Source organism: Daldinia vernicosa, assembly GCF_022497035.1.
Source record: "Daldinia vernicosa strain CBS 139.73 unplaced genomic scaffold F5Y00scaffold_14, whole genome shotgun sequence".
Lineage (NCBI taxonomy): Eukaryota > Fungi > Ascomycota > Sordariomycetes > Xylariales > Hypoxylaceae > Daldinia > Daldinia vernicosa.
The window spans coordinates 496,994-523,851 of record NW_025953930.1 but is presented as its reverse complement, the minus strand read 5'-3'; the positions used below and the strand labels follow the sequence as shown (position 1 = coordinate 523,851).

The window sequence follows — 26,858 nt, the reverse complement described above, 5'->3', positions numbered from 1 at the left end:
ATAGGCATCCGTACTTAATTTGCCCCCTTGGAGTATTGCTTATGGCTTTTAGCACGCTTACACTATAGATCGAAAAGTTATACCCCTGAATACATCGACCAGGGACACCCGCGCAAAGCGATGGGTAAAACAACGATGATTCTAGCTACCAGTTCTTTGGAGTGGCGCCACTTACAAAGCTTGGGCAACCAAGCGCGAGGTGGGATGGCCACGCATTGGGTTCATGCGAACCAACTGCGCCAATTCATCGTATAAATCGGTTGAACTAGAGGGCATATACCATATTGAGCAGCCATCGACTTAAAATTGAGGGGCGTACCATAGATAACTCGCGGTTTGCTATGATAGTATAGCTACTATTGCAATATCTGCCGCCGGGTTTGATTTCGTCACATTAGCCTTTTTCCCGAATCTTCCCCAATAATGTCACTGCCAATGGTATTATACCATGTTTCCGTGTGATACGGAATGCGACACGGCATGCTATATCCTATAGCCGACTGATCCCTATCGGGTTCGTCTATACTTGGCAATGTCTAGCAGATACCGAACGTTGTTACGCCGGCAGGGGTTCCACTGACGGTCTCCACAGCCACGTTTCTACTCCCTGGCAGAGTTGACAACCTGGTTTATATGTATGCGGTGTCGACATTGCCGCAGAGGGTCATTCGCAGATTGTCGATCTCCGCTTTGACATGAGGTCCCCAAGTTGAGGATCGTGTGAGCCAGCCTCTTACATATACTAAACTTGTCTGTGTTGCCACCGTTGAATATTGGCGTTGTCGACTCTAGGTAAAAGGTTTCTCCGTCGTGGACTTTGGAGTTTCGAAAGTTTCCAATGGCTTATAGTTATCTCTTTTGAACTATTATAATGATATCAAGTCAACTTCTTGATATCTCGACGCGCCCCCCATCCCGCGCCTTGCTGAAGCTCCCCGGTAGCTATCTAGCCATAGCTTATGCATGTGCGATGTCAACAACGAACGCGAAGCAGATACCCAGCTAGGTAACAAGGGTTCCCGGCCAATATACTCCTCGTAGTTTACATAACACCGTGCCCTGCTCCCCGGCGCCACATGGCTTACATAGGAGGTCAATCTGCGGGGGGCACGTGGCTTGACTCCCGTCTTGGCAATCTTGCATTCGGTAGAGAGGTATGGAGAGACATCCTGGCTTCTTATATGTAATTTATCTAGTATGTAGGTAGACGATAATGTCACTGAATCTGGTAGGAATTCAGTTGGTTACGCCAACTTCGACTTACCGATTCAAGTCACGATTCTGTCGACAGGGCTATACGTGAATGTGAGCCAACGGAGAAGAAGAATTCGGACTAGTTTACGAGTCCAGCAGTCCCAACCCCGTTTGTTTTCGTAACCTGAGTGGATACTGGTTATTTTGAGCATACCCAGATCCACATATAGGACCGTTCAACCTGGATATCTGGTCCTAGCTTTTTATCCTCATTATCAGCCCCTCTCGTAACTAGGCCCCTATCGATCTCTTGGTAACGCTTCGGAAATGCTTCTACCTGGCGGGCTGAACCTGTTGCTGGCCGGGGCTGTCAGAATAGGGGTTGGCCCGTAGGTTTCAAGATCGAATTTGGGTCCAATTTTTATGAGCTCAAGGGTTAAGAATCGGACATCATCAGTCGAGGACCGTTGTTGGATCGTATTATGTATAGAGCTAGAATTATTAACGACGTCGGAATTAATGGCTAATGGGAACATCTCCATCACATGCTGGGCACGCAATGCATGTCCCATCCACGTGAAGAATATCCCGGGACGTACAGGGACGTGTACCGGATCCTCCGAATACCCCACGGGCAAAATACAAAAGAACCTAGGCCAGATGTAAGAAAGATTCGCGCAAATTGAAAACAAGGCTTTGGGAAATTACAAGATCCTGCCGAGGACTTATTGCATACGTCTAACGCAGTTCAACTTGGTCTATTGTTTTGATGCTGGGCTTTCGTAAGAAGCGTATGCGGTTAGAGAGCGTCTGAACTCGATGCTTTGCACATAGCTAACCCTATTCATCCCCAACGTTTCATTGGGGTGCCCCGACCAGCTGAAAGGAGTAGGGACCACGAACACGGTAGCATTTCCAGCCGACTTTGCAGGCCGGCCCGTTGAAGCTAGCTAATGGACATGGACCATATTTGCCTCCCCTGCAAATGCATCGTGCTAGGCAAACTATTTTCCCGTTAGGTTATTTCACGTTGCAGCATTACATTGAGACGTCAAGTGATATGGAGTGTAAGGGTATACTGACCTAGGTATGTTACCTAGGTAGCTATTCACACCTACGAACAGCAGCGATTCGCGATTAGCGCGCACCTTCGTTTTCTCCTTCCCGCCTGGGTTAGTTACTCGCTACCCTTTCGTTGGGACGATACGTACTATGTACGCTCTCGGCGTGACAAAAAAAAAAAATCTCCTACGGGCCTATCCAAGACGTCGCAAATATCTGACATGCATGCGAGTTACCAGGATGTGGTTACTCACCGCTCCGCTACGTAATGGTTTCCAGGTGAGAGAAACGGGTTGTACGGCTTGGTTCCGAGGCCATCCGAAACATTTATTCCCCGGTTTGCTCACGGGCCGACCATCTGTCGCATTCGGGCTCGAGCTGCTGCTGGAGTGGGCGTTGGGACCCTTACAGAGATATCGGGTAGGTTATAAACAATAAACAATGAATTAACAACCAACACACCAACATTTAGCGTCAAGTTCAACTAGCTTCCGGGGATAGCGTCTTCGGGGGCGGCCCGATAGGTGTTTACCTGTTAGAGCTAAGGCCTTTTTTTGCTTACATTTATATTAAAGTGGATTATAATTTCTGAACTTCGGGATAGTAACAGTAACAGTAACAGCACCACGAATCACCACTACTACTATGACAAATACAAATACCGAACAGCTTATGATATGCCAATTGTTAATATTGGCCCTACGGAGGGGTTATGCCAAGCCAGTCCAGTTACATACGTGCTCTTCATTTCGAGGTTTATGCTACATATAGCAGACCAGTGCTGCAGTGATAGATACTAGATATCCGTAAGAATGCTTCGGAGGTATAATCTCAAAACGGCTAGCTGAAATCCATCGGCCAATTCATAGAATTAAAAATTACACTATTGAGTGAATAATGCAACCTGCACTCAAAGTTGTCAAAGGCCATGTGCCTATAGGTTGCTTAGTGGCTTGATGTCTATTACCCCTATCGGCAAAGATTGACAGCTATTGTACTGTACAGCAAGTCGGCCGACGACTCTGTCTCCCCGAAATATCAGCACATGGGGCAGGGAACTCGATAGTATCGGGCTACTTGGGAATTGGCTGGAAAGCCCGGATATTGCGGTAGATACAACGCCTAGTTTGGGCCAGTCTATGGTCGAGAGTAGTGAGACGTCTTATGTAGTCAGCTATTAAGGTATCCGGTAAGGTTCTCGCCCAGCGATTATGTCCCCCCTAGCCCCTTTCATCGCGCTGATCCTGGGTACCACCGCGTGTTGTATGTAGGACACTTCCACCACCCTACCCATCATGCAGCTGTTTCGCGAATCTTGTATAATTCTTACGTCAGATCTAATAGCACTAAAACGCTTGGTCATGCAATCAAAACTGGGAGATAAATGTATGCGCGTATTCCGTACTTCATAATAGGCCAATCGCTGCAAATGTGTTTAGTTGCATTTATTATACGCCTCCTAATACTCTACACAAGCGCAGAGCGTCTAAGCCAGGTCAAAGCGAAGGAAGTACTTTAGAAATCATTATGGATTTGTCTGTTAATGTATTTATTGCCCACCACCTGAATAGTCGAATCTAAATTCAACTTGCTGTCGTATTAGGGCGGAAAAACCCGCTTGGACCAAACCAGAGACCTTTTACATAGTAGTTCCAGTATACGTATGGCTATGAGCTAGTTAGTGAGAGTATTTCTGAATTGGGGACTCCTGGGCGACTTACGAAGAAATCCTTCTTCAAATGGTAGAATAACCGACTGGGCTGCTCCTGGCCACCTAATATATTTGCAAATGTCTCCTTGGGTACACCGCCATACTTGAACTCGCAGAGCATAAGCTCATTGTGACCGGTCAATAAGGGGCAGCTGGCGTAGCCGTCATACGACGCCTTGGGCTCCTTGCCTTTCATAACCGCCAAAAGGTTGTCTATTAGAACTGGCGTCTGCGATGTGATAGCAGCTGCGGTTTTGCTGTTTGGAAGACTCGACGCATCGCCAAGAGAGAAAACGTTCTTGTACTTGGTATGTTGCGTAGTGGACTTATCCACATCAACCCAACCCGCGGCATCCGCTATGGCGAGAAGCAAAATTAGCCATCTTTGACATAACACCCATCGTAATGAGAGTTTCTTGTAGGATACTTACCTAGTTGAGATTTAGCAACCCAGTCCCAGGGCTTTTGGGGAGGTACCACATCTATAAACGTTTGAGTTAGCGATTGTTATATTTAACATGTCCAGTGAGAAAAGGGGGGTGGTGGACCAGGGGGATTGGTGAAAGCTTACGTAGAAAGCCGAACTCTCTCTCAACAAGTGCTCCATTAGCACCGTCTGCTAAGTTCTTAAATGTTGCCACCTTGTTCTTTGGGTCTACTTTAACTAGGTTATGTTGGAAAAGGCCTTCGACATTACGCTGCTTGCGCAGATCTTCAAGCGCTTGCGAATACTTCGGGACGGCAAACATGACTAAACGGCGTTAATATAGGTCGGTAGATTTGATACGAAACGCTGGTTTTCTTACCAGGGGCACCAGTTGCGAAGGTGATGTTAATATTGTCTCGTACGCCATCCCGTTTCCACTGTGAATGAGCCATCCACATAATCTTCTGGGGAGCGCCAGCACATTTAATAACACCAGCAGGCTGGGTGAAGATAGCTGGTCCTTTCTTGAAAGCTTGTATGTTCTTCCATACCTGCTCCACCGTCTTCTCCGAGTAGATGGATGATACCTGGCTGGCGGGATCTTGTAGAGCTTGCTCGAGACCCGACACGCCAGCAAAGTTTGTCTCTAGGCCTGGGGCTACTATTAGATAGTCATATGACACGTCAACTCCTTCGGATGTTTTGATTGCGTTGTTTGCGGGATCAAACGTGGACACACGCAGAGGATAGTGTTTCACGCCCTCTGGAATTATTTCAGACATGGGCCGGTGCATGTCTGGAAGGGTCCTCACTCCGGAACCAACAAGCGTCCATCCTGGCTATTTCGATGTTAGTAACTCAAGGTATAATAGGAATAGGAATGAAGAAGACTGCTTACTTGGTAGTGGTGGGTTTGTGCAGGGTCTAAGATGGCGATATCTTTATTCTCAAAATCCGTACTACGTTGCAACTGGGCGGCGACAGTAACTCCAGCTGTACCTCCGCCAACGATAACTACACGATGGTGGGCCTTGGATGGTATCGAGGTTGCGTAGGTTCTCGCTAACCTCCTGACCGGGACCCGAGCAAGTGGGCGAAGTAGACTGACTCCAGCCATTTTTGATTATTATGTCAGGATAGAGCTTTTGATTGGGCAAGGGGAAACTGAGATATCTACCACTCATCCGAGACTGCACGCTGATTATCAGCAAGTTGTATTTATTAGTTTGGTCAATAAGAAGAAATGGTGGTCACGTGAAAGCACGCAATACTGGTCTCAGTCTTATTTATTGCCTATTTGCTTTAGTGCGACCAATCAGGTTTGCCGTCTACACAAATATAGAACCACAATCGTACGGATCCGCCAACTTCATCTGGGAATTAGATACGATATCCTTTTAAGTTTACAAGTTAGCCGAATATCGTTATCGTTAGGTTTAGATAAATTAAACAAATAAATTTAAAGACTACCAGAATTGTATGTATGTTGAGGACGAGTGTAAAGGTCAAATGCGGGAAGAAATATAAAGGAACACCGTGGGCCGAATAATTCTTCTTGTTTTAAAGTTGGTTGAAACTTATATATTACCGGCACGGCTCTCGGGTAAGGTTACGGTAAGAGGTGCTTTGCTGTTTATAAATCATTGGCTTAACGCAGTTACAAACATGTCTCCTATATACGTACTGTAATTTATAGTCTCAATTGACAACTGGCTGTGAAGCAAACTTCTCTACATAACGTCTTATTGGTGCAAGCATAGAAAATGCCTTTCCTTATAGAGTAAATATCAATGCTCAGTTAAACTTTATCAACTAATAGATCTACCCTAGCTTTTTGAGAAACAGTCTTATGTCACTCATAACATGTCAAAGTGGCGTGTCTATTTGGTTTAAACATTTATTCAGAAACTTTAAGATAATTCAATTGCTAAAAGATACGGCAGATTAGCCGTAGTATATTGACTTAGTCCATTAACTGTATGAGCGAAGAGGGAGGTTCTTCTTATATTAGCTATGCATTCGACTCCGGGAAGCCATGTACTATACGTGGAAGTAATCCCTTGGCTACCTTAGGTACTCATTTCAACATAAATGAGATGCTAAGTATACGCACTCTTTTGGATGAATCATTATGCAGTGGTACGGCACGGAAGTCCTTGTTGACTTATCTCGCATCGTTTCCGCCGTGATATTGTTCCCTCGGATCCATCGATCTGGCCGGTTGTTTAATATCAGGCACCGACATTCAGTTCGAGTAGAAGAGGTATATATACATTCTACTTCTACTAAGAGCATCTAACGGATAATATGAAGAAAGAAACTTTATTTTATTTTATTGTCACCGGCATCCTTACATACTACCGTGTTGCCCGCGTATTATACACTTCACTAGTAGAAATCACGAGTCGGCTATATAATCTATTAAAAGGCCATAGTACGACATCGCATCGCATTTCGAAAGAGATATTATTATCTACAAAATCAACTCGTTTGCCCAGCTCTCGAAAATTTATGACATTCAATCATGTTCGGTTTCTGGCCCCTTTTCGGTGCGAGCCGGTCCTTACCGGACGAGAATAGCCGAGAGGACGACACGGACTGGGACGTCCCGGAACCGGAAACGCGCCGCGTTGTCTTCGGCACTCATTCGACTGGGGTATGCAGCTACCCCTCATCCGGCGGCTTTCTCGTTTCGCCGCACTCCAGCGGCGTCGACCTCCTATTCCTACAGCTGTCTCGATTTGACCCCGCCGAGCGCTCCGAAGATCCCACAGCTGAGGATCAGCAATGCGCCCGCATGAGAATGCTTGGCGCGTGGCGGTTTACGAGTACCGACGAGTACAAGACTACGAAGATATTCAACCCGGAAAACCTGTGGGGGAAGACAACGGTGGTTGCGGCGTGGCCTGAGAGCGGGGTAGGCGTATGGGTGGTCGTGGCGCGCAAAAACGACGTATCATATAGGTACGTACCTGGTGCCCGTCTGGAATGCGCTTAGTATGGAGGAGAGGTGTGATGTGGTGAAGAAGTTGGGTGGGAGATTTTATCAGGACCCGGCGAGGTGCCCGAATTTAAAGCTTTAAGAAACGTCGAGCCTAGTGCAGTGTTAAAGGGGGAGGTACTGTATAAGGTATACTATTTGAACGGTACGGTTAGAAATAGTAACTCTCGGCTGATGTGATTTAGTTAATATTCAGGGGAAATCACTTTCTATGCTAGTATATTAGGTACCTAACCTGCCTCCTAAATATTTCTACGTTACTTGTTTTACGAATTCTCGCAAAGCTGTTTTATACGTCCTATACATGCATATGCATAGGTCGGTATGTAGGCCTCTTCGAGAGTTATCAGCTTCGCTTATATCCCCAAGCCCATTGGCCCACGTCATTAGTGCCCGACGCTCAGCCTCATTCCCACCTCAACACTGCCGCCCTGATGGTAGACAATTTATAAGAATTGAGAGAGGTAGTTAGCATTAGCATCATGAAGAGTCAAAGTCAGGGGTTCCATCATAATGGCAACTCCAGCGGAGAAAACTAAAGTGTATCGACTTCGTAACTTACCTAGTCATGTGGATAGGCAGTCTGCTACCGAGCTTGTCTCGATATGTATCGGAGCCTCACCCCAAGATATCCGCATCTCCTCCCTAGCTTGTGCAGTCGATCCATGGGAACGACCGCCCACTAAGACAGCGACCTTGACATTCGAGAAAGGCGACCATATAACTCGCTTTAACTCTAATAATGGCGAATGGACATTTATGCATCCTGCGCTGGCAAACCCTCTCATTCTTGATAGCCATTTCCGTGGTCTCACCCCACTTAATGAAGTAGCCGCTGAGAACCATCAATACGAGTATGTTGTCATCTAAATAGTACCTTATGTGCAGCTAATCTGATCGTGTAGCTGTATCGCTATTTCTGGCCTCGCAAGCCACCCCTTTGGCTCATGGCAGCCCCATGGGAGAGACAAGTCCTTCATGTGGATCCGAGATGAATTACCTCAGTTTCTCCCAACAGTGCGGTTTATTCTGTACGGTTATGATACGACTCTTCGTCCAAGTACATCTTTCCAGAGGGTCTCTGACCTCGCGAACTCATTCATTGTTGTCTTACAAGCAGATGGATGGACCTCGCCTACAGCAAAACCGCTTTTATTTCTTGCACATAGCCTTGGTGGTGTTATTCTGAAGGAGTCATTGTTGATGCTTGCTGGAGCTGGACAGCAGCAAGCATCTATCGCTAACTTAGTTCAGGGGGCCATCTTTTTTGGCGTACCGAGTCAAGGTATGGCCATACATGATATATTCAGAATGCTGGGAGACCAACCGAATAAAGAGGCACTCGTTACCGAGATTTCAACCGAGTCAAACTATCTCTCCCAGCTTGAAAAGCAGTTTTCAGGAGTTTCCTTTGTGCGAACGTTGAAAATGTTTTGGGCGTATGAGACGAAAATGACGCCGACAGTTGCAGTATGTCGGGTAGATACCCAATTGATTCAAGTGTCAGGTTATGCTAACTTTTATATGTTAGTCTTCGAGGAACAGCTCTAGCAGATCAGGGCCAGAAACGGTGCTAGTAACTCGAGGCTCTGCCACGGGAGGACGTTGTTATGAAGATCCTTCACTGACAATTCAGATTGACGAAAACCATTCTGACATCGTGAAATTCACCCATGGTGACTATAGAGTCCGCATAATTGTGGATAGGCTGGCAAAAATATGTGGAATACGCCCAGTCTTCGATCAGACGGGCTTAGGTATTGCCCTGAGTAGTGTTTCGACCGACAGCAGAGGTATTCCTGATGATCGCACGCAGAGTATGCAGAACCAGCAATTGGTCGTAAATGGTGTTGAAAATCGGGCATGGATTCACGACCCTATTGTGTGGGACAATCAAGGTATGGATGCATTTATACATTGCAAGCTACGCTGTTGACACTTATGTTATAGTAATTTTAAGATCTCTACGCGCGCCGGAGCGTGATTTGCGTATGCAACAAATCGATCCTGCTGCTACTTACACTTTCGACTGGGTATATGACGATACTACTATTGGTATGTCCGAATGGCTGCGAAGGGGAGAAGGAATTTTTTGGATTAGCGGCAAACCAGGGTCTGGGAAGTCTACGATGATGAAGTTTATTCATAACGATCAGAGAACTACCGAACTTCTACACAAGTGGAATTCCAGAGCTCGGCAAATTATGCCTACCTTTTTTTTCCATCACCGTGGCAATCATATTCAAAGATCCTTTGAGGGACTTTTACGAAGCATCATCAGCCAGATTCTGGAAGCAGAAGAGGCGATTTTTGAGGTAATCCGATCGGCATTCGACGAGGAGTATCTCAAGCGAGTAAAGATGAATGGACTTGGAAGCCTGCAACTTGATATCCTTCAATTAACGAAACTATGCAATATCACTGAGAGTGCATTGCTAGCCCAGGATATCGAAAAGATTATACGAAGCTTAGACCTTCGTCCATCTCTACCTCGACCCGTTCACATTAATCTAGAAGCTGAGATTAATAAATTACTTATGAAATATAGTGAGCAGCTTAATACTCATAGAAGAACATCCGATAATCGTCGACTAGAGTCGGGTGTTGAAAACCACCAAATTATAGGTGAAGAGATACAAGAGCAATTGTCAAACGAGGTTGGAAATGGTATAAAAAATCTCGTGAAGCGACATGAATCACGTATAGATATCCAAAGCAAGATTCAGAACGAAGAATGGACCAAGTCAAGACTGGAAGATATCCTTCTTCGGATATGTTCCCAGACACTGTTCGACTTGGATCTCTTTTTCCTTCTAGACGCCTTGGATGAATATGACGGGCGTCCGGAATTTATTTCAGGATTCCTCAAAGACCTTATTCAGGACGCGAGTTTTCCGAGGACCAAGGTTAGAATTTTATTCTCGAGCCGGCACTGGGACGTGTTTCAAAAGGAGTTCGAAACTTCCTTGGGATTCAGAATCCACGAACACACCAAGGGCGATATTCGCAACTATTGCACCTCGTCTATATGCAATAATTTCCAGACACCTGGGTGTCTGCTTCTATTTGTTGAGGATATTGTAACTCGTTCTCGTGGTGTTTTCCTTTGGGTGAAACTCGTCCTATGCGATCTTTTCCGAATTATGAGAGAGCATAACCATACCAAAGATTCAGCCGAGAATGATTTACGTATAGCCCTCGATTCCATGCCGGATGAGCTCGAGGAATATTACACAGCTATTATTGAACGCATTCCACTGGCAGCTCGGTGGGACACCTATGTCGTCCTAGAATGCCTAGCCAGAAGAACTGGAAATGCTCTTACAGTCCACGAGCTTTACATGATTGCGGCATATTCCACAGCCAAGATATGCCCTGGTAATGACCAATGGCAGCAAATCCAAATATTTCAAGATGGTTCCCAGGCCGAACAGTTTGTTAGAAAAGTCTCTGGAGGGTTGGTGGATAAATTTCCAGAGCATATATCTGATTTCGCGACTGTTCAGCTTATGCACCAAACCGTCAAGGATTTCATTGAGACACCACAGTTTCGACATTTGGTACTTGGAAGCAATCGCACAAGTGTAACAGTAGAGAATGGCCATTCATTCCTAGCAAAATACTTCTTCCTACACTACGGCACTTTAGATTATAACACGAGCATAAGCATAAATACTTCTCGGATGTTTTCTTTCCACGCTCGTGAAGCCGAAAGAACGACGGGTGTAAGTCAATATACATTTTTTGCCTGTACCCCGGACGTTGTGCATTTTGCTGCGTTCGCCGGCCTCCAACTCTACTTTGAGGATGCGTACAAGGCGGAGAGCAGGGCTTTCGCAAACTCGACCAGACTTATCAGCAGCATTGTGGAAAGCATTAATATTGATCGAACATCCTACGATCATAGGAAACTAGTACAGTCTTTTCTGTCAAAAGGGACTTGGCCTTGGCCAGCTTTTCTGTGCGATGTGGATCGGAGATGTTCGCGATGGCCCACGCCGCAGGCCGCTCGGAGAGCTAGACGAATACCGCAGCGACATAGCCAGTGACTTAGTAAGCCAACTAAAAGACACCGAGATACTTATTGATTTGGACCGTGTTTCTAGTGCGGAAAATGTGAACTTATATGGGTTTAGTTCTGGCACGATTTTGCACATGAGCCCTCCTGATATTGCCGCCAAATTGTTGGAGCGAGGAGCAAACCCTAACGCCCAGGACGCTTTGGGTCGGTCACCATTGGATTATATCCTAAATAATGTGACAGTACATCCGCCAAGCCCCGGGTATCTCCACGAGTTATCATTGCTATTGATCAAATATGGTGGTTTATTACGGACAACGACAAGTACGGAGTGGAATATATACATCCATAATCTGGAAAAGAACGGGCTTGGTACACAGGTTTTTGAAGACTATGGTTTCCCTGCTTGGGACCATACAAAGCCAAAATACGTCCAACGTCAGAACTATGGCACAAGCCCCCGCCTATTAGACAGGGAACATGATACCGGGCCATCGCTTCGTCAAAGCTCCCCATCTCGAAGCCGTCGTGATTATAGACCTCCCCAAGCAAGGGTGCGGCAAGCGGCTACCGCACGAAAAAGACGTCGGCGGCAAGGTTAAGATAGAGCTATGAGAACTCTAAAATTAAATGTCTTGTTGGTCTAATGTATGATATTCGTCTTTCGGGGCATATTGAATGCTCCTTTCTTATTCTTTTCAAATCCAGCGTATGGGTTACCCAATCTAATGCTCCCCTCGGCGGGAGGAAATAGAGTCACGAATTATGTATAATCTACGATGAGCTTTATCTGTTTATTAGGATTGAGTGAAGAGGTACAAACTCATTTGAATGATAGTGAGCTGGCGTGGTGTAGACTAAGGGGCATCGGTAGATTCTTCTCGAGATTCACATATCTTAGAGAACTGGGGATTTCATTTACATTAATCAAGATACATCAAATGAGATACGATTCGGTTAATGACTTTCGTAACGAGCGCCAGCAGGAACTAACGGTATGGTGATATACATATAAAATATAGACTTCAACATAGGAGCTCCTAAGCCGAAATTATTTCTAAACTGACACTGGAGAGACCACCAAAAACGGTAAAGATTAGCTAAATGAATCAATTAGGACTACACCCTGATATCACAGATGCAGTGAATCTAATAATAAAGCTAAACGCCCAGTTACCAGTCGATGCCAACTTCGCCGCGTCTACCTAAGACAACAAACATCCTACCGTGTCTCTTCGCGACCTAAAACGCCCTGGCTGTACTACTCTTACATCATGAAGCTGCGACTGCGCACCCATAAACAATACGGAAATGCCAGGATGTAGTCTTTCTATAGTCTGCCAGAAAGGCGATTATGGAACAAAACTGCTTTAAGAAGCACGTGCCACTACCTGCAGATCGAGACCATAAACCGCAGCAATCTCACATCCTGCTATAGGGGACGATCGCAGCATCGATAATAGGAGGTCTACGGTGGGCCATGATTGCCTCAGGGCCCCACTTCGATTTCCAAGAAATCTCCCTATCCCGTGCTTTCTCGAACGCTTCTCGGCATTCAGCTGGCAATTCATCCAAGACATCTTTCGGTACGGCTCCGAGCCCTTGGAAGTCAGCTAGGAAGGCTGGTATCTCATGCTGCTCATATACGGCAGACGGGAGGGTAGCAGGGGGCGTCTCCATGTACGCATCGATAACCTTGAAGTTACGAGGAATCTTCGGGTCCAGCGGCGGAAAGCGAACGCTACCAGTCGGGGCGGAAGAATCTGCAACTTGCTCAATTTTCGCACGCGTAGGCTGCATAATGGCGGGATATTGTAACATATTTGTGTGAACGTCGTAGACACCGGATAGATTCATGCGTCGAATGGCGCCTATTTCAGCATTGAAACGGCTAGAAGACCAGTTAATAATCTTGAATGATCCTCGAGTGCTAATGAACAGGATGATAACGTACCTCGCCTCACGGGCATGCTCAAATTGCCAGTTGATATCTGTAACGTTCACTCGCCTCTTTTTAATGTCTACTTTGCCGTTTTGAGTGGGAACAGAGGGAGCCCCTGAGTGGTAAACAGCGCTGGCACCGTGCCAAGCGACATACTGATTCTTGTTGTATTCCTCACCCTCGACAAACTTGTCGTTAGGATCAGCAAGTTCGCCTTCTACAACACCCTTGGCTCGGGCCTTGGCAACTTCGTAGTCGTCAATAATTCGTTTTCCACCGACAATAATCAACGCGCCAAACTCCCGAAATACCGAACGGGCCGTGACGATCCCTATCGCACGGCCCTTGTAGGAATGGGGGATAATATCACGATCGATCATGTCTCGTTTCTCGTCATCATCCACAATGATCTTGTAAAGTCGCTTGTGCTTGGTGAAGAACAAGTAAGAGTCTCTGAATCCCACGCAACGGGCGGGTTCGGTAGACAACATATAAAGGCGATCTCCCCGGCCCGCAACAGTGAACGTTCGGCAACGGTACTCGCGTCCTCCCTGTAAGTTTCCCATTTTGTCTACTTTGGTCTCTCCTTCGGGATCTTCGGGTAATGCGACCTCATCATCGACAATATCCATCATATTGCCCTCTTTATCGATCGTTTGCTGCGTCGGCTGATAAGAGGCTCCCTTCCGACCACCTCTACCTCTCCATCCGCCACGACCGCGGCGCCTTGGGGGGTCATTTGGATCGCGCTGGGGAGTCTCGATCGGTAGGGTATCCCAGTCTGGCGGTCTGTTCTTCGGAGGACGACCTAGACGTCTCCTTCTAATGACTGGCTGAGGTGGAGGGGAAGGCGACTTCACGGATGGTCCATCGGAGTCTTGGTTTTCCTCAGGCTCTGCACCAGACTCGTCTTCGTTTTCTGGTTCCTCGGGTTCTACTTGTTGTTCTCCATCTGATGCGTCGGCATCTGGCATTACCTCATCTTCGATCTCCTCGAGAGCTCTCGGTGTATTCTCTGCGCCATTAATACCAATGTTAGATGTATTGGAGAAATAACCATGGAATTCGGGGATTAAAAGATGCGAAAGCGGGAGTCGAATTTCGATAGAGCGCGAACAGAAAAGGAAATTCAAAATTGTAGCGACTCACCAAGTTTTGCTGCAGCACGCTTGGCGGCCGCGCGACCGGGTCGCCGAGGCATATTTAAGGTTGTAAGATAGCAATGCGCATAAAGGGACTAACAAAAAAAAAAGGAGGTGGACCAGATTGAGCAGAATGCGACGGGTTGATGATAGAGGGTCACTTGAATGCTATTAAGTTGGAGAGGCTCAATTGACGAAATGTTGGAAAACGCGGCGCTTACACACTAACGCGGTTTCTATGGGGCACAACTTAGCTCCCTTAGATCTAGGTACCGGGGTACATGCCCTTGCAGCTGTCTTGCTAAGCCAAATCCACCAATCACATGACTAGAATTTCAATTATGTAATATTTCTTATTTTGTTTGTATGTACCTAAGTACCTAACCTATAGACGCCAAAGTCTCACTTTTCACTAGAACAACCTCTAAGTACGTTTCTGCTTCATACATTTGTACTTTTAAGAAGACCTGGATAAGGCATAAAACACATTAATGGGAAAATAAATTCATACTTCTTATTTTATTCCCCCTTTACAAACTCTGCAGGTCTCAGATTTGATACCAGCTCACTCTAGATGCGCTAGGTATGCCTATGTACCTACCGTCTGGGATATTATAGAGACTTGCTTACCCTAGGTACATTGATGTATTTACTTTCTATTTCTAAATTGGTCCGTCATACTTGCTATTTTCTCTTATAGAATGAGAAGAGTCGATGTGCTAGGGAAATATGGCAGGGTAGGTTGTCAGAAAGCTCACCTGACATCCACCGAAACAGCTATGTAGGTACCTAGACTTACAATTATTTAGGTACATACGCAATCTAGTCTCAAATATATCGATAATCTTTCATATAATACCCGGGTCGATTGCCCGCTTATTACTCGCATCATTATAAGTCGAATGCGTAATTATAAGTTGAATATGTTCCCTATTCTATTGACTTGAAGCTTACTTTCAAGTCTACGAAGAGACTAGGTACATCTTATTAAATGAACAGGTCCTAAGCAAAGGCACTAATAAGTCGCGCCTTGCCCCTAATATAAATTGTAGTCTTTTTAAAGTTCGATCCCGCTAATCATATAACAGCGGGACAACTCCGTGGTGAGGTACTACCCCTATTCGTGTAAACAGTGGGACACCGGTACATATCCTCTTGATCTAATTCCATTGGACTGCATCCCCAAACTACAGAAGATGCCTTCTTAGATATATATACTATAAACACTCTAATTGTTAGTCCTCCCAATATCTATCGGCCTTTGGAAATCTCGCACGTAAATAGTCAGGGGCCGTTACTGCGCCCCCTATCGAGAATGATAAAGTTGGCATTGGTTTTTAGTCTTCGTACATAGTAAAGCATATGAACTAGGAGTTAATTCTCGCTGAAGGAGATCTAAGTAATAGTAAAGCCCTGCCATAATGAATCCAGAATCCTTCCATTTGGTAGCTGCAGCTTTTAAATAAAATACCCTCCAACATTACTACATCAATACCTCAATGAGCATCCCCTTCCCCTCCTTAGCCACCCGCAAGCTCGCATTTCGAAGTGCCTCCTTAAACTCGCCTACCGTTCTAACTCTCAGACCCTTCATCCACGTGTCCGCATTTTCCGCCGCATTATCCCAGCCAACCTCCGACCCCGCTGCCGCTTCTGCTAGAGCAGCATAATTAGGTGTCGGGCGGAAAGAAACGTTGACTTCCTCGTCCGTCGCCGATGTGCTAAGGCCGTTAGGATAGACGAGTTCCGTAGAGTTCCGGGGGGCTTTCCAACCTTAAGTGAGAAATGTGTGTGTTAGCCTAGCCAGAACCCAATGCTAAACAAATGTTATATATTCGTCCCGGGTGAGTATAGGGGTTGATCACGCGACGTAACTTACCTCCGTTGTTCAAGACGATTGTTAAAATCGGGATCTTGTACTTGCTCCCTACCCACAGCGCAGTAGACGGCGCCGCGCACATAAAACTCCCATCGCCAACTAATTGGCACACGAGACTCGGTTTCTCTGCTCCCTCCTTCTCTAGGTCTGCTAGCGCCATCTTAACCCCTAGCGCCGCACCGTTACTCCAGCCGATACCTGTTCCGCCGCAATTGATCCAGCTTCCCGGTCGGCTGGGCTGTATTTGATCATATAGTAACTGTCCAGCCGTAACTGCTTCAACGACATAGGTCGTAGAGTCTGAGAGGGATGATTTCAGGAGACTACCAATGTTATGTGCATTTAGCGTTTCTTGGTCGCCTAAGAGCGGTTGAGAAGCGATACTCGCTAGACGAGCTTTATGAGCTTCTGCCCGAGCCTCGCCACGGGCTGCATACTTGGGGTCTCGTAGTGTTTCTGTAAGTGAAGAATCGTTCTTGATATGGTCGACCAGCTGTTTGAGTACAGTGAAACTGTCTGCTTTCCAGCGTCCATGTGCAGGGAAGAAAGAAACGGGGATCTGTTGATTTAGGGGGTCGCTGTCTACGTGGTATATCTTAGCGTCCTTCGGAGGTGGGTTACGGGACGGGATCCAGGGGACGTCACAGTCGAGTAGGAAAATCACGTCTGCATCTTTACTACAGTCGTCTGAACTAAGACGGAAACCTTCGGAAGCGACGTGGCTGAAAGGAAAGCACACGTCGCTGCCGCCCGTATCATGGACGCGTATACCGGGGATAAGGTCTGCCAGGGCGACGAGAAGTTCCGGCGTCCGGCGATCACGGCCGGAGTATCCCGTGATAATGAGCGGGCGCTCGGCTTGGACGAGCGCCGTAGAGATGTCATTGATAGCATCGGTTGGAAGCGCGCTTGGACCGACAGGTACCCACTGCGCCTGATCTAATGAAGATGGTGGGATTTCTTGAGCTAAAACCTCTCTTGCGGCGGCGATATAAACTGGGCCCTTGGGTGTGCTACTTGCGAACTGAAGCGCGCGTCCAATTGTTTGTTTAATGTTTAGCCCGGTGCGAACTTCGCCTGTATACCTGCAATACTGCCGTACAATAGCCTTTTGGTCCGGAGCTTCTTGCAGCCAGTGCATATACTCCGTTCGGGAGCCAGGGAGTTCCCCGGACTCGGTGTACGGGCACAGGCCAGCGAAGATGAAGACCGGGGCTCGGCCGACGCTAGCATTATGGATTCCTTGACCGAGGGCTTGCGTTCCGACATCGACGTGGACAAGAACAGCCTGCGGACGCCCTGTGACTCGAGCATACCCGTCAGCCATCGAAATCGCGGTGACCTCAGAAGGGCACGTAATCATCCTAGGCCAAGTGTCGGGCCGTTCTCTCTTGCCTTTGACAATGGCCTCAATGATGGATGGATGATCTGATCCGACATTGACGAAGCATGCTGTTATGCCAGCCTTACGACCATAATAAGCGACAATGCCACTAATAAGTAAACGGAGACACCTACTTCCCAAAGCCCCTCAAACAGGGCGAATGCGGTTGTATATCTAATTGAAAATTAGTTTAGATGAACAGCATGTAACTAGCAATTGATCAGGGACATACGGTCCAGAAGTACTCTGTGGTTTGGCCATGTCTACTGACTTTGATGTTTGAGATCTATGTTGGTGTGTTGAATAGGTGGCGGTAGATGTAAGCGATATTCCTGCGCGAGACCAACATGTGAAAGGCAAGACAGGCCTCAATGCACGAGAACAATATGGCCTTCGGGCGGTATTTATCGCCAACCTGCGGGCGAGCAAACTTCGAAAAGCCATTCTAGCAAATATGTACTATGGTAGGTGACCTTTGAATAATAGGAGGAGGGGAGGTTTATAACCATGTAAGGCGGGTGACATCGGATATGAATTAGTTACAATTAGTTGCACAGGCGCTAGGATTTAGGACTCCTTCTGTCAATTAAAGAGTATTATTCGTCCGATGACTAACCGGCGACTTGTTCTCCCTTTACAACCCAATTAAAAGAAAATATATTAAGTCTCAATTCTGTATTTGAAAATTTTATTTTTCCGTAATGCAATTATTTCTATATTTTCATAACGTATGCCGAAGCTAGGTAGGTACCTAATACGACAACTACATCCTCATTAAGGCATTTTGTCTTGTGAGTGGTACCCCTTATATTGACCATCAAGATACATATATTAAGAAGATTTCTAAGCGTAGAATACCGGGCTACATACATTCGAAAGTGTCCGGTTACGGAGCCGTGTTTCCCGAAATAAAAAGGATGTACGTAGAGAGTCCGATATTATAAGGCTTCAACTGGCTTAGGACACGGCTTGTATTGTTTGACAACATTGCGGCAGATATTCTCATAATATGATCCGTGATCATGTCCTATGGGGTGCTGCTATGAGCAGCCATGGCTTATGGAGTAGACATTCACTTCAGAGTCTGCTACAGGATCACCCGGCGCCGATGAGATAATGACGATACAGGGCGTTGCTTAGCAGATAAAGAGGGTATACATGCCAACATTATAAAGCAGCCAAATGCAATAGGTGATGAATGTGGTTAAGTTGTAATATAATAGCTCTGGGCGGATTTCGATAACACCTGTGTTTGAAGGAAATCCTGTCAAGTCATTATGTCACCAGAGGCTTTAATACTAACCGAAGAATTCGAAAGCTTTATCGTAGTTGATTCTAGCAATGTACTTGGACCAAAGATATCGCTCGATAGGAAGCCAGAATCCTCACTTCTGACAAGTGTTATCGATTCTTAATGAGAGTTGTTATGGTATCAGGATATACATTGCGAGAACAGAGCTATAAGCACCGACCCGAAGCGTGATATAACAGCACATCGTAAAGCCACAGAATATTCGTCAACTATCAAAAAATCCCACCGTTTCCCATCCAGTCCGATCGAAGACCTTCTCTTCATTTCCCAAAACCCATATGCTGACTTGGCACTGAACCCTTTGTGCAGATTACGCTAACTCCGACCCCGAGAACCCCTATTGGCAAAGGTATAAGTAACAGACAAGTAGTAGTATAGGGAAGCTCTTACAACTAGTAGAACGCTATTGACGCTCGACAGTAACTTCATTTCTTATTATTACAACACCTTCCTCCGGCTTTTCTCTGTGTGATAGATGCCCCATTGGCGTCACATTCACATCATTGCCGTGGTCTTGCAGCTCGATGTACGGTCCATCTCCATTCGTGCTAAACATCGTACCCATGAGACTCTTGGTAAAGTATGGGTCCGATGGTGGATGGGATGACCCTTTCGATTCGTTCCAGCCCCTGACTTGAGAGGCGGTCGGGCGATTCGGAGTGTTGGCCTTGCGGTTTCGTTTCCGGAAGAGGAACGCGAGCTCGGGGAAGCAGACGCACAGGTTGCCGGAGGCGAGTTCCGCTGCTCCCCACAGGAGAATCTCGGGTTGCCTCCACGATGTATCGGGGTTGCCGCTGTTCTTGAGACGCACGACGAAGCCGATCGTCGCAAAAATGGGAGCGCTGTACGCGATAAGTATGCGATCATAGTCGTTTCGAACATCTTCTCTGCCTCAAGGATCTGCGTTCTTCTCTTGCGAAAGAAATAGAGACATACCATAGACCAAAGGTAAATGCCAAGACGACAAGAGTCTGCTTTAGTTTATCCATCTGGAGCTGGCGCACAGCGTGGACGGGAAGCAATAGAATCAAGAAATCAGTCACTGTGTTGAAACCACCGCTGACGTTTAATATCAGATTCGTCTGCACGCATGTCCCAGGGAGCGTCTTATTCCAGATCTTCTCACGAGGTGTACACTCGAAAATCTTGACGAAAGTGGTTATCCCGTAGAAGCCGGTAATAAGAACGATAAGCGTGACGATGGCGATGTCGAATATGCTCCATCGGATAGGCGAGAAGACGCGGCGATATAACCAGAGAACCGCAAGCTTGGTAACTCCGATCATGACGCCGTACTCGATGGACGCAACGTTAAACCAGTACGAGGCTTCGTGGAGTTGAGCCGGCGTGATATCCCAACCGTGCTGACCACCGTGATGGGACATGGTAGCCCTCATAATGCCGCAGTAGGCAATGGTGCCAGCCCACGCGGCCGTCACTATAAAATCTTCGAAGATCCATACGCGCTTAATAGCGATACGGGCATAGCATCGTAGAATGAAGAATACGGTAACAAATGGAATGCATATCCCTATCGTGATGTCGGCGAGTCCAGCTAAGGAAGCCGGATGGTCGGGATTGGACTGCACACCAGGCGGCGGCTCCAGAGCCGGCGTAAAAGTGGGTGTAGGAACCGTCGAGGTCTCTGACATTCTGGGGGCCATGACACGAAGTCAAGCGGAGTGAGAGAGAGAACGGGCCTAGTGAGATTCACTACTGCATATATAAAGCAGTAGGATCATATTCTTAATCAACTCCAATTCCCACATGGTAGGGAATACATACTGCTTATGTCCTAGGTATTGTTTTCGGTAATGAGTACCATACCTCTTTTATTCAGCCCCCCTCCCCACGTTGTATTGCATAAAAGCTGACACCATCTGCACCATCCATACATAGCGCCTCCTTTCCAGCTTTCCATGCAGGTGTTCCATGGCAGCATGGGTCTTTGCATCCGTTAATGATATGCAGTGCACCAACGCGGAGATGATATATGATATCCTGCCTGCTGTAACTCCTCCCACGCAGCTAATTAATAATAACCCATTCGCAAATAGTCGCTCATACAAGTCATACAAGGCGATCGGGCAATGCATACCCAGATAGTTAGACAAGATGAACAACGTGCTGATCCAGTAGTCCGGTTTACCTACATGCCACCCGAGTCGCAATTATCGTTCTAGATGTTTGCTCATGGCATGCTGAACTGCACGTAATGCAACACTTCGTAGAGATGTAATGTAATATACAAAGCGCCGAGACGGAATCCCAGGTGCATCGAGACAATTCTTTTTAAACGAGTCCGTGGTATCTGAGGAAGCGCTGTCTCTTTCGGGTTACTTACCCCGGGCTCCTTCAATCCTTCGCCACGTTGTTTATGATACCCTCCCTCCATTGGCAATCGGGCACTTTTGTAGACAATCTAACCATCGAAGCCGTTGGGTTACCTTTTCCAAGTTTCTTTTTCTTCTTTTTTTTCAACCCTCTTGTATTACCATTACCAGCTGAGCAATAATGGGCACTCCAGGTACGCACGCCACCTCAATATATATTAATTGTTACCGTCGACAGATGATGCTAAGCTAACATGCTCAGACCGCGATGCAACCGAGTCTACCTCGACGTTACCTGACGACCCCGACACCCTGTCGGAGGCCGAAGCGTCAAAGTTGATGCGCAAGATCGACCTCCACGTGCTCCCCATGCTCTTCCTGATCTATGTTGCAGCCTTTCTTGATAGGTGAGTTTCTCGTGCTCATGCTCATGCTCGTGCTCGTACTCGTGCGCATGAGAATTCCCCGATTGACCTGGCGGCTTTTCAGGGCGAACATATCAAATGCTCTCACTATGAGATTACCAGAGGAGTTGGGATTGACTGGCCAACAACCTAACATTGCGCTGGCCGTGTTCTTCGTTCCTTATATTGTTTTCGAAATACCTTCAAACATTTTAATGAAGCGATTTAGCCCTCATGTATGGCTGTCTCTTTGCATCCTCTGTTTCGGCGTTGTCATGCTGGGTCAGGGCTTCATCCGGAACTACAGCGGCCTGCTCGCGACGCGCTTCTTACTTGGATTCTTTGAAGCTGGCATCTTCCCGGGGAGTTTCTATTTAATCAGTTTCTGGTATAAGCGGCAAGAGTCGCAGAAACGGTTCACCGTTTATTTTTGCTCCGTCATCCTAGCTTCTGCCTTCGGTGGTCTCCTGGCCTCTGCGATCGCAGAAATGGACGGGATACGAGGCATAAGTAACTGGAGGTGGATTTTTATATTAGAAGGCATCCTAACTATTCTAGTCGCTATCGCGGGGTATTTCTTCGTCAGTGATTTCCCTGCCGAGACAAAGTGGTTATCTGAAAGAGAGAAACAATTCGTTCTGAGAAAAACTCGTACGGAGGAGACTACGGAAGAGAAGATCACTGGGAAAGATATTATTGAGTTCTTCAAGGATCCCAAGAATTACCTCGGTGCGATAATGTACTTCTGTATGTTTTTACTCCAACTTCCAACTTGCATCTCCCCAATAATCCCGTGCTAAGTCCTATCAGGTGTTGTCGTTCCGGTTTATGCATTCGCCTATTTCACACCCACAATCGTCAAGACGCTCGGATACTCAGTAGTCCAAACACAACTGCATTCAATCCCCCCATTTGCAGCTGCGCTCGGATTGTGTCTCGTATTAACATATCTGTCGGACCGAACAGATAGTCGTCTTCCATTTATTATGTTCCCAATCGCTGTTCTCATCGCAGGACTTGCGATTTTGATGACGACGCATTCGAACTTCTCAGTGCAGTATGCAGGACTTTGCTTAGTCTGTATGGGTGCCTTCAGTGCGGGTCCCGTAGTGATTTGCTGGTATCTTATGAATCTCCAAGGACATAAGCAACGAAGCATTGGTTCAGCGTGGATGATCAGCTTTGGTAATACGGGTGGAATACTGGCCCCTTTCTCATTTCTACCAAGAGACGCTCCATATTATCATCCCGGCTACTCGGCGTGTATGGCGGTCGCGGCGGTGGGGGTTGCGGCAAATCTCTGCTATGCACTACTTATACTGAGGGAGAGGCGCAGGGTACAACATGATGGCGGAACCGAGAAGAAGCATGATCTGTCATTGTAGATGTACTTCGCCGAATCTGCGGGTGACGAGTGACGGGTGATGGGTGATAACACATCGGTCTAACCGGTAGAACTTGGACTCGATAGTACCGAAAGGCCCGCAGATACAACCGCAGATACAACCACAGATACAACCAACGTAAGGGAGTGTAACACCGCTTGTGGCTCCGCCATGTCAGGTACATTTACTGGATATAAAACCTATAATATCCGCCTGCCGTAGTAAACAAACGAGCAGGTGGTTTATATTGTCCCCATATCATTATCTTTTAGATCATATCTTTTAGATCATATTTCTTAGAGCATTATATCAGTTAGATCATAGATTTAATTTTCCCACATATTCACATGGCTGCCGAACCAGAATCCGGCCTCGGTTTAAAGAGCTCTGAAGGTGCGCTTATACTTATGCTACGAATATCCATATCCCCGTTTATACATATTGATGAAAGTAATAACTAGTCCATGTTGTATCTACAGAACCTGTAGCAGCTAGTTCGGCTCCTGCCGAGCTGGCTGCAGGTCTGTCAACGGTAAGCTTCCACCACTCGATCGTCGAATAGTCAGTCATCGGTGTTAACGTATGCCGGCATGCAGGCACGGAAACTGTTCATCTCTACGACCGTCATCCTCATGAACTTCAATGTTACATTGGGGTCCTCTCTCCCCAGCGGAGCAGGAGATACGTTGAATGCTCATTTTGGCGTTACGTCTGAACTCCAGAAGCCATTACCAGTAGCTGTTTTCCTCATTGGTTATAGTAGGTGAACTCCCCCATATGAATGATATGTTTGGGTAGCAAGATCTATTCTAACAGACCTCTTTACCAAGTCTTCGGGCCCATAATATTCGCCCCGCTCTCTGAATCGTGGGGTCGTCGTCCGGTCTTCCTGGTATCCTTCGGCATCTACACTGCATTCACACTTGGATGTGCCCTGGCACCAAACTGGCCAGTGTTTCTCTTCTTCCGATTCCTGCTGGGCTGCGGCGCGGCTGCACCGCAGACTGTTTCAGGCGGCCTTTTCTGTGATATCTATCCCGATCTGGGGCCCCGCGGTCTGGCCATGACGATGCTCGGTCTTACAAGTAACATTGGACCCCTCGTGGGTCCTATCATGTCTGGATTCACCTCAACAAAAGTTTGGCAATGGCAGTTCTGGAGCGCCTTGATTCTCGCTGGTGCTAACTGGCCTATGCTACTTTTCGTGCCCGAAACGTTCGCTCCTGTAGTCAACGCCCGCGCTGTAAAAAGTGCTACAAAGACGAAATCGCATCAATTAGTCGGCTCTGTCATTACTAAAACGCGATTAGGTATACGGGATCGAGTAAGAATTTTGGCACGTCCCATCCGCATTCTCTCGGAACCGCTTGTTTTCTTCACGGATCTCTTCATCCTCTATCAATATGTAATCTACTTCCTCTACTTTGGGGCGTATCCAGTCATTTTCCGCGGTACATATGCCATGTCCAGTGGAGTTTCTGCTTTGATGTTTATCCCTACTGGTGTCGGAGGGATTTTTGCCATTGCTATATTTGTAGCTTGGGATAAGTTTCATAAAAAAAGTGTCGAAAGAGGAAGGCCATGGGCTCTCCAGGAGGAGTACCGACGACTTCCACTGGCCTGTCTTGGTGGTCCCCTGTTCGCATTGTCCGAATTCTGGCTAGGGTGGACTGCTCGACCTACCGTCCATTGGGCCGTTCCCGCGTTATCAGGCATATCGTTAGGCATCGGCATCGATCTCACATTTCTAGCACTAAACAACTACCTCACGGATGCATACGGCATTTACAGCGCATCGGCGTTAGCGTCGAGCGTCTTTACGCGAAATATTTTCGCAGCGGTTATTATTCCTCTTACCACATATCCGCTGTATGAGAATCTAGGTACCGATTGGGCTTGTACATTACTAGGATGCTTATGCGTTGCTTTGACTCCGATCCCGTTCGCCTTTATTCGCTGGGGTCCGGCCATGAGAAGGCGCAGTTCTTTCTGCCAGAAGTTAGCACGTATGAAGGACGAGGATGAGGGTGAGGGTGGTAACATGGTGGTTCCCCTTTGACCGAGCTAATTCCGACAACACGTTGCACATGCTAAATATGTATGTATTATGTATGAGGTACATAGCTTTGTCATAACCTGAATGGCTGGGATTATGTATAAATTTGCGTAGTAACTAAGAAGCCCCATAGAAATTCAAAGGACTAGTTCTCCCTTACTTTAGAATCCACCAATCACACAAGCAGCATGTCACGCCCAGCCGGAGGATGGTCGCACAGAAGTAACATCGGGGATTGATTCAGCGTTAAGATGCCCCCTCCCCCTCCCCTTTAAGCTTATTCTGAAGTAATACTACTCAGCTGATATCAACCAACCTGCACTCCAACACAATTCCACCTGCTGATCTTTTACTCCCTCAGGTCGGGGAATTAACAACTCTGTAGAGATGTGCTAGGTGTGTAGCAATTGCCACTTATCATTCATCAAGCAAAAAGCTTCTACTGCGTACGTACGACTCAGCAGACAATATTCTGTACATAAGACGGCATTGTACCTACCTATGTACTACACGAGACCCACTATATAATGTTGCATTAGCTCCCGCTGTGGGGTACATTGATGTTACGTAAGGCTAGAGATGTGGCGCCTTTTCAATAATGCAATGGAATTAAGACCTTTTGCCACATTTATGTTCATATGTTCATATCTAGTGTACCTAATGTATGAATAACCTAGGCACCTGAGTTTACAACCATCCCAAATATGAATATAACGAGTGATTACCGCTACCCTAGAGCGTTAGGCAAGCAATTAATTATTTCCCCCTCTCTAGGCTAGACCTAAAATCGTGATCCTTTTACTCAGCGTATGAAGATTCAACGCTATCCCCAACCTGAAGCGCGGGGTCCGACTCAAAGTTAGCCCTCTTCTCAGCGTACGAGGACTCCTCCGAGCTTCCAATGTGCAGCAATGGGTCGGCCTCAAAGTTGGTCCTCTTCTCGGCATATGAAGACTCATCCGAATCCCCAACTTGTAGTAATGGGTCGGCCTCAAACGTCTCCCGCTTAGTCGCATATGATGAGTCGTCTGGGGTCCCGATGGTGAGTGCGGGATCGGCCTCGAAGTCTAACGACGTTAGCATCTACTACTAATGATCACTTTATAATCTGGGAGACATACTCTTAGGCTTCGGCGCCGGAGCAGCGATCGCAATCGCGGCGATTAGTGGGAGTAGGACGAAGCTCTTCATGGTGGAGAGTCAGGCGTCTAAGTAGCTGCTGGAAGTAGAAAGGGCAGATTCACTCGAAATAATCTGTAACAAACAAGCAGTGCGAATTCTGATGATGGTTGAAGTAGGAAAATAATCGGAATGGCATTTCGAATAACATGCCATTTATACCATTTATATCCCATTAACAGCCGGACATAAGTCCTAAAAAATATACATACTTCACCTAGTGTATGTCCTCAAGTGCGAGGGAGACACGGCGGGTCAACCCTCCAAAATCCGAGCAACTTGATTGATCCAAAATAGCTATCATGAATTCTGATTGAACATACCTTAGTATAAGGTACCCACCGTGTCTCCCTCGCACTTGAAGACATAGCTTTCCTACATAGTAAGTATTTCATCGAAAACCAAACATGGGTCTTAAATATTCTA

General features: G+C 46.7%; 9 protein-coding genes across 9 annotated transcripts; 3 read left to right on the top strand and 6 right to left on the bottom strand.

Annotated features, from left to right (window-relative positions):
• Positions 1 to 3,646: 3,646 nt before the first annotated feature.
• On the bottom strand, positions 3,647 to 5,648 carry F5Y00DRAFT_232744 (FAD/NAD(P)-binding domain-containing protein). The gene is made up of 6 exons (XM_048007209.1): positions 5,293 to 5,648; positions 4,774 to 5,233; positions 4,539 to 4,718; positions 4,399 to 4,449; positions 3,978 to 4,324; positions 3,647 to 3,923 (listed from the first exon to the last, which is right to left on the bottom strand). Exons 1-6 carry the CDS (start codon positions 5,509 to 5,511, stop codon positions 3,840 to 3,842), a joined length of 1,341 nt encoding a protein of 446 aa, XP_047866529.1. The 5' UTR covers positions 5,512 to 5,648; the 3' UTR covers positions 3,647 to 3,839.
• Positions 5,649 to 6,918: 1,270 nt separating this feature from the next.
• On the top strand, positions 6,919 to 12,018 carry F5Y00DRAFT_268344 (uncharacterized protein; the record flags this gene model as incomplete). The annotated part of the gene is made up of 6 exons (XM_048012235.1): positions 6,919 to 7,358; positions 7,974 to 8,249; positions 8,301 to 8,865; positions 8,927 to 9,293; positions 9,346 to 11,261; positions 11,332 to 12,018. The coding sequence occupies 6 exons, from the start codon at positions 6,919 to 6,921 to the stop codon at positions 12,016 to 12,018; spliced, it is 4,251 nt and encodes a 1,416-aa protein (XP_047866528.1).
• A 464-nt stretch (positions 12,019 to 12,482) lies between these two features.
• Positions 12,483 to 14,698, bottom strand: F5Y00DRAFT_232743 (chromatin remodelling complex Rsc7/Swp82 subunit-domain-containing protein). The gene is made up of 3 exons (XM_048007208.1): positions 14,508 to 14,698; positions 13,371 to 14,373; positions 12,483 to 13,307 (listed from the first exon to the last, which is right to left on the bottom strand). Exons 1-3 carry the CDS (start codon positions 14,557 to 14,559, stop codon positions 12,839 to 12,841), a joined length of 1,524 nt encoding a protein of 507 aa, XP_047866527.1. The 5' UTR covers positions 14,560 to 14,698; the 3' UTR covers positions 12,483 to 12,838.
• Positions 14,699 to 15,983: 1,285 nt separating this feature from the next.
• On the bottom strand, positions 15,984 to 18,024 carry F5Y00DRAFT_260469 (thiamine pyrophosphate enzyme; the record flags this gene model as incomplete). Its single annotated transcript, XM_048011020.1, has 4 exons — positions 15,984 to 16,273; positions 16,380 to 17,844; positions 17,898 to 17,937; positions 17,996 to 18,024. 4 exons carry the CDS (start codon positions 18,022 to 18,024, stop codon positions 15,984 to 15,986), a joined length of 1,824 nt encoding a protein of 607 aa, XP_047866526.1.
• A 1,128-nt stretch (positions 18,025 to 19,152) lies between these two features.
• On the bottom strand, positions 19,153 to 21,348 carry F5Y00DRAFT_232740 (uncharacterized protein). Its single transcript, XM_048007207.1, has 3 exons — positions 20,012 to 21,348; positions 19,466 to 19,917; positions 19,153 to 19,412 (listed from the first exon to the last, which is right to left on the bottom strand). The coding sequence occupies exons 1-2, from the start codon at positions 20,737 to 20,739 to the stop codon at positions 19,479 to 19,481; spliced, it is 1,167 nt and encodes a 388-aa protein (XP_047866525.1). The 5' UTR covers positions 20,740 to 21,348; the 3' UTR covers positions 19,153 to 19,412; positions 19,466 to 19,478.
• Positions 20,824 to 21,348, bottom strand: F5Y00DRAFT_33708 (uncharacterized protein). The gene has a single exon (XM_048013503.1). The coding sequence runs from the start codon at positions 21,169 to 21,171 to the stop codon at positions 20,908 to 20,910; it is 264 nt and encodes an 87-aa protein (XP_047866524.1). The 5' UTR covers positions 21,172 to 21,348; the 3' UTR covers positions 20,824 to 20,907.
• A 50-nt stretch (positions 21,349 to 21,398) lies between these two features.
• Positions 21,399 to 23,371, top strand: F5Y00DRAFT_33692 (putative allantoate permease). The gene is made up of 4 exons (XM_048013502.1): positions 21,399 to 21,602; positions 21,671 to 21,815; positions 21,898 to 22,559; positions 22,623 to 23,371. The coding sequence occupies exons 1-4, from the start codon at positions 21,590 to 21,592 to the stop codon at positions 23,195 to 23,197; spliced, it is 1,395 nt and encodes a 464-aa protein (XP_047866523.1). The 5' UTR covers positions 21,399 to 21,589; the 3' UTR covers positions 23,198 to 23,371.
• Positions 23,372 to 23,544: 173 nt separating this feature from the next.
• On the top strand, positions 23,545 to 25,256 carry F5Y00DRAFT_260466 (major facilitator superfamily protein; the record flags this gene model as incomplete). Its single annotated transcript, XM_048011019.1, has 4 exons — positions 23,545 to 23,590; positions 23,659 to 23,729; positions 23,794 to 23,956; positions 24,028 to 25,256. 4 exons carry the CDS (start codon positions 23,545 to 23,547, stop codon positions 25,254 to 25,256), a joined length of 1,509 nt encoding a protein of 502 aa, XP_047866522.1.
• Positions 25,257 to 25,827: 571 nt separating this feature from the next.
• On the bottom strand, positions 25,828 to 26,684 carry F5Y00DRAFT_232735 (uncharacterized protein). Its single transcript, XM_048007206.1, has 2 exons — positions 26,375 to 26,684; positions 25,828 to 26,320 (listed from the first exon to the last, which is right to left on the bottom strand). Exons 1-2 carry the CDS (start codon positions 26,442 to 26,444, stop codon positions 26,052 to 26,054), a joined length of 339 nt encoding a protein of 112 aa, XP_047866521.1. The 5' UTR covers positions 26,445 to 26,684; the 3' UTR covers positions 25,828 to 26,051.
• Between the last annotated feature and the right edge of the window lie 174 nt (positions 26,685 to 26,858).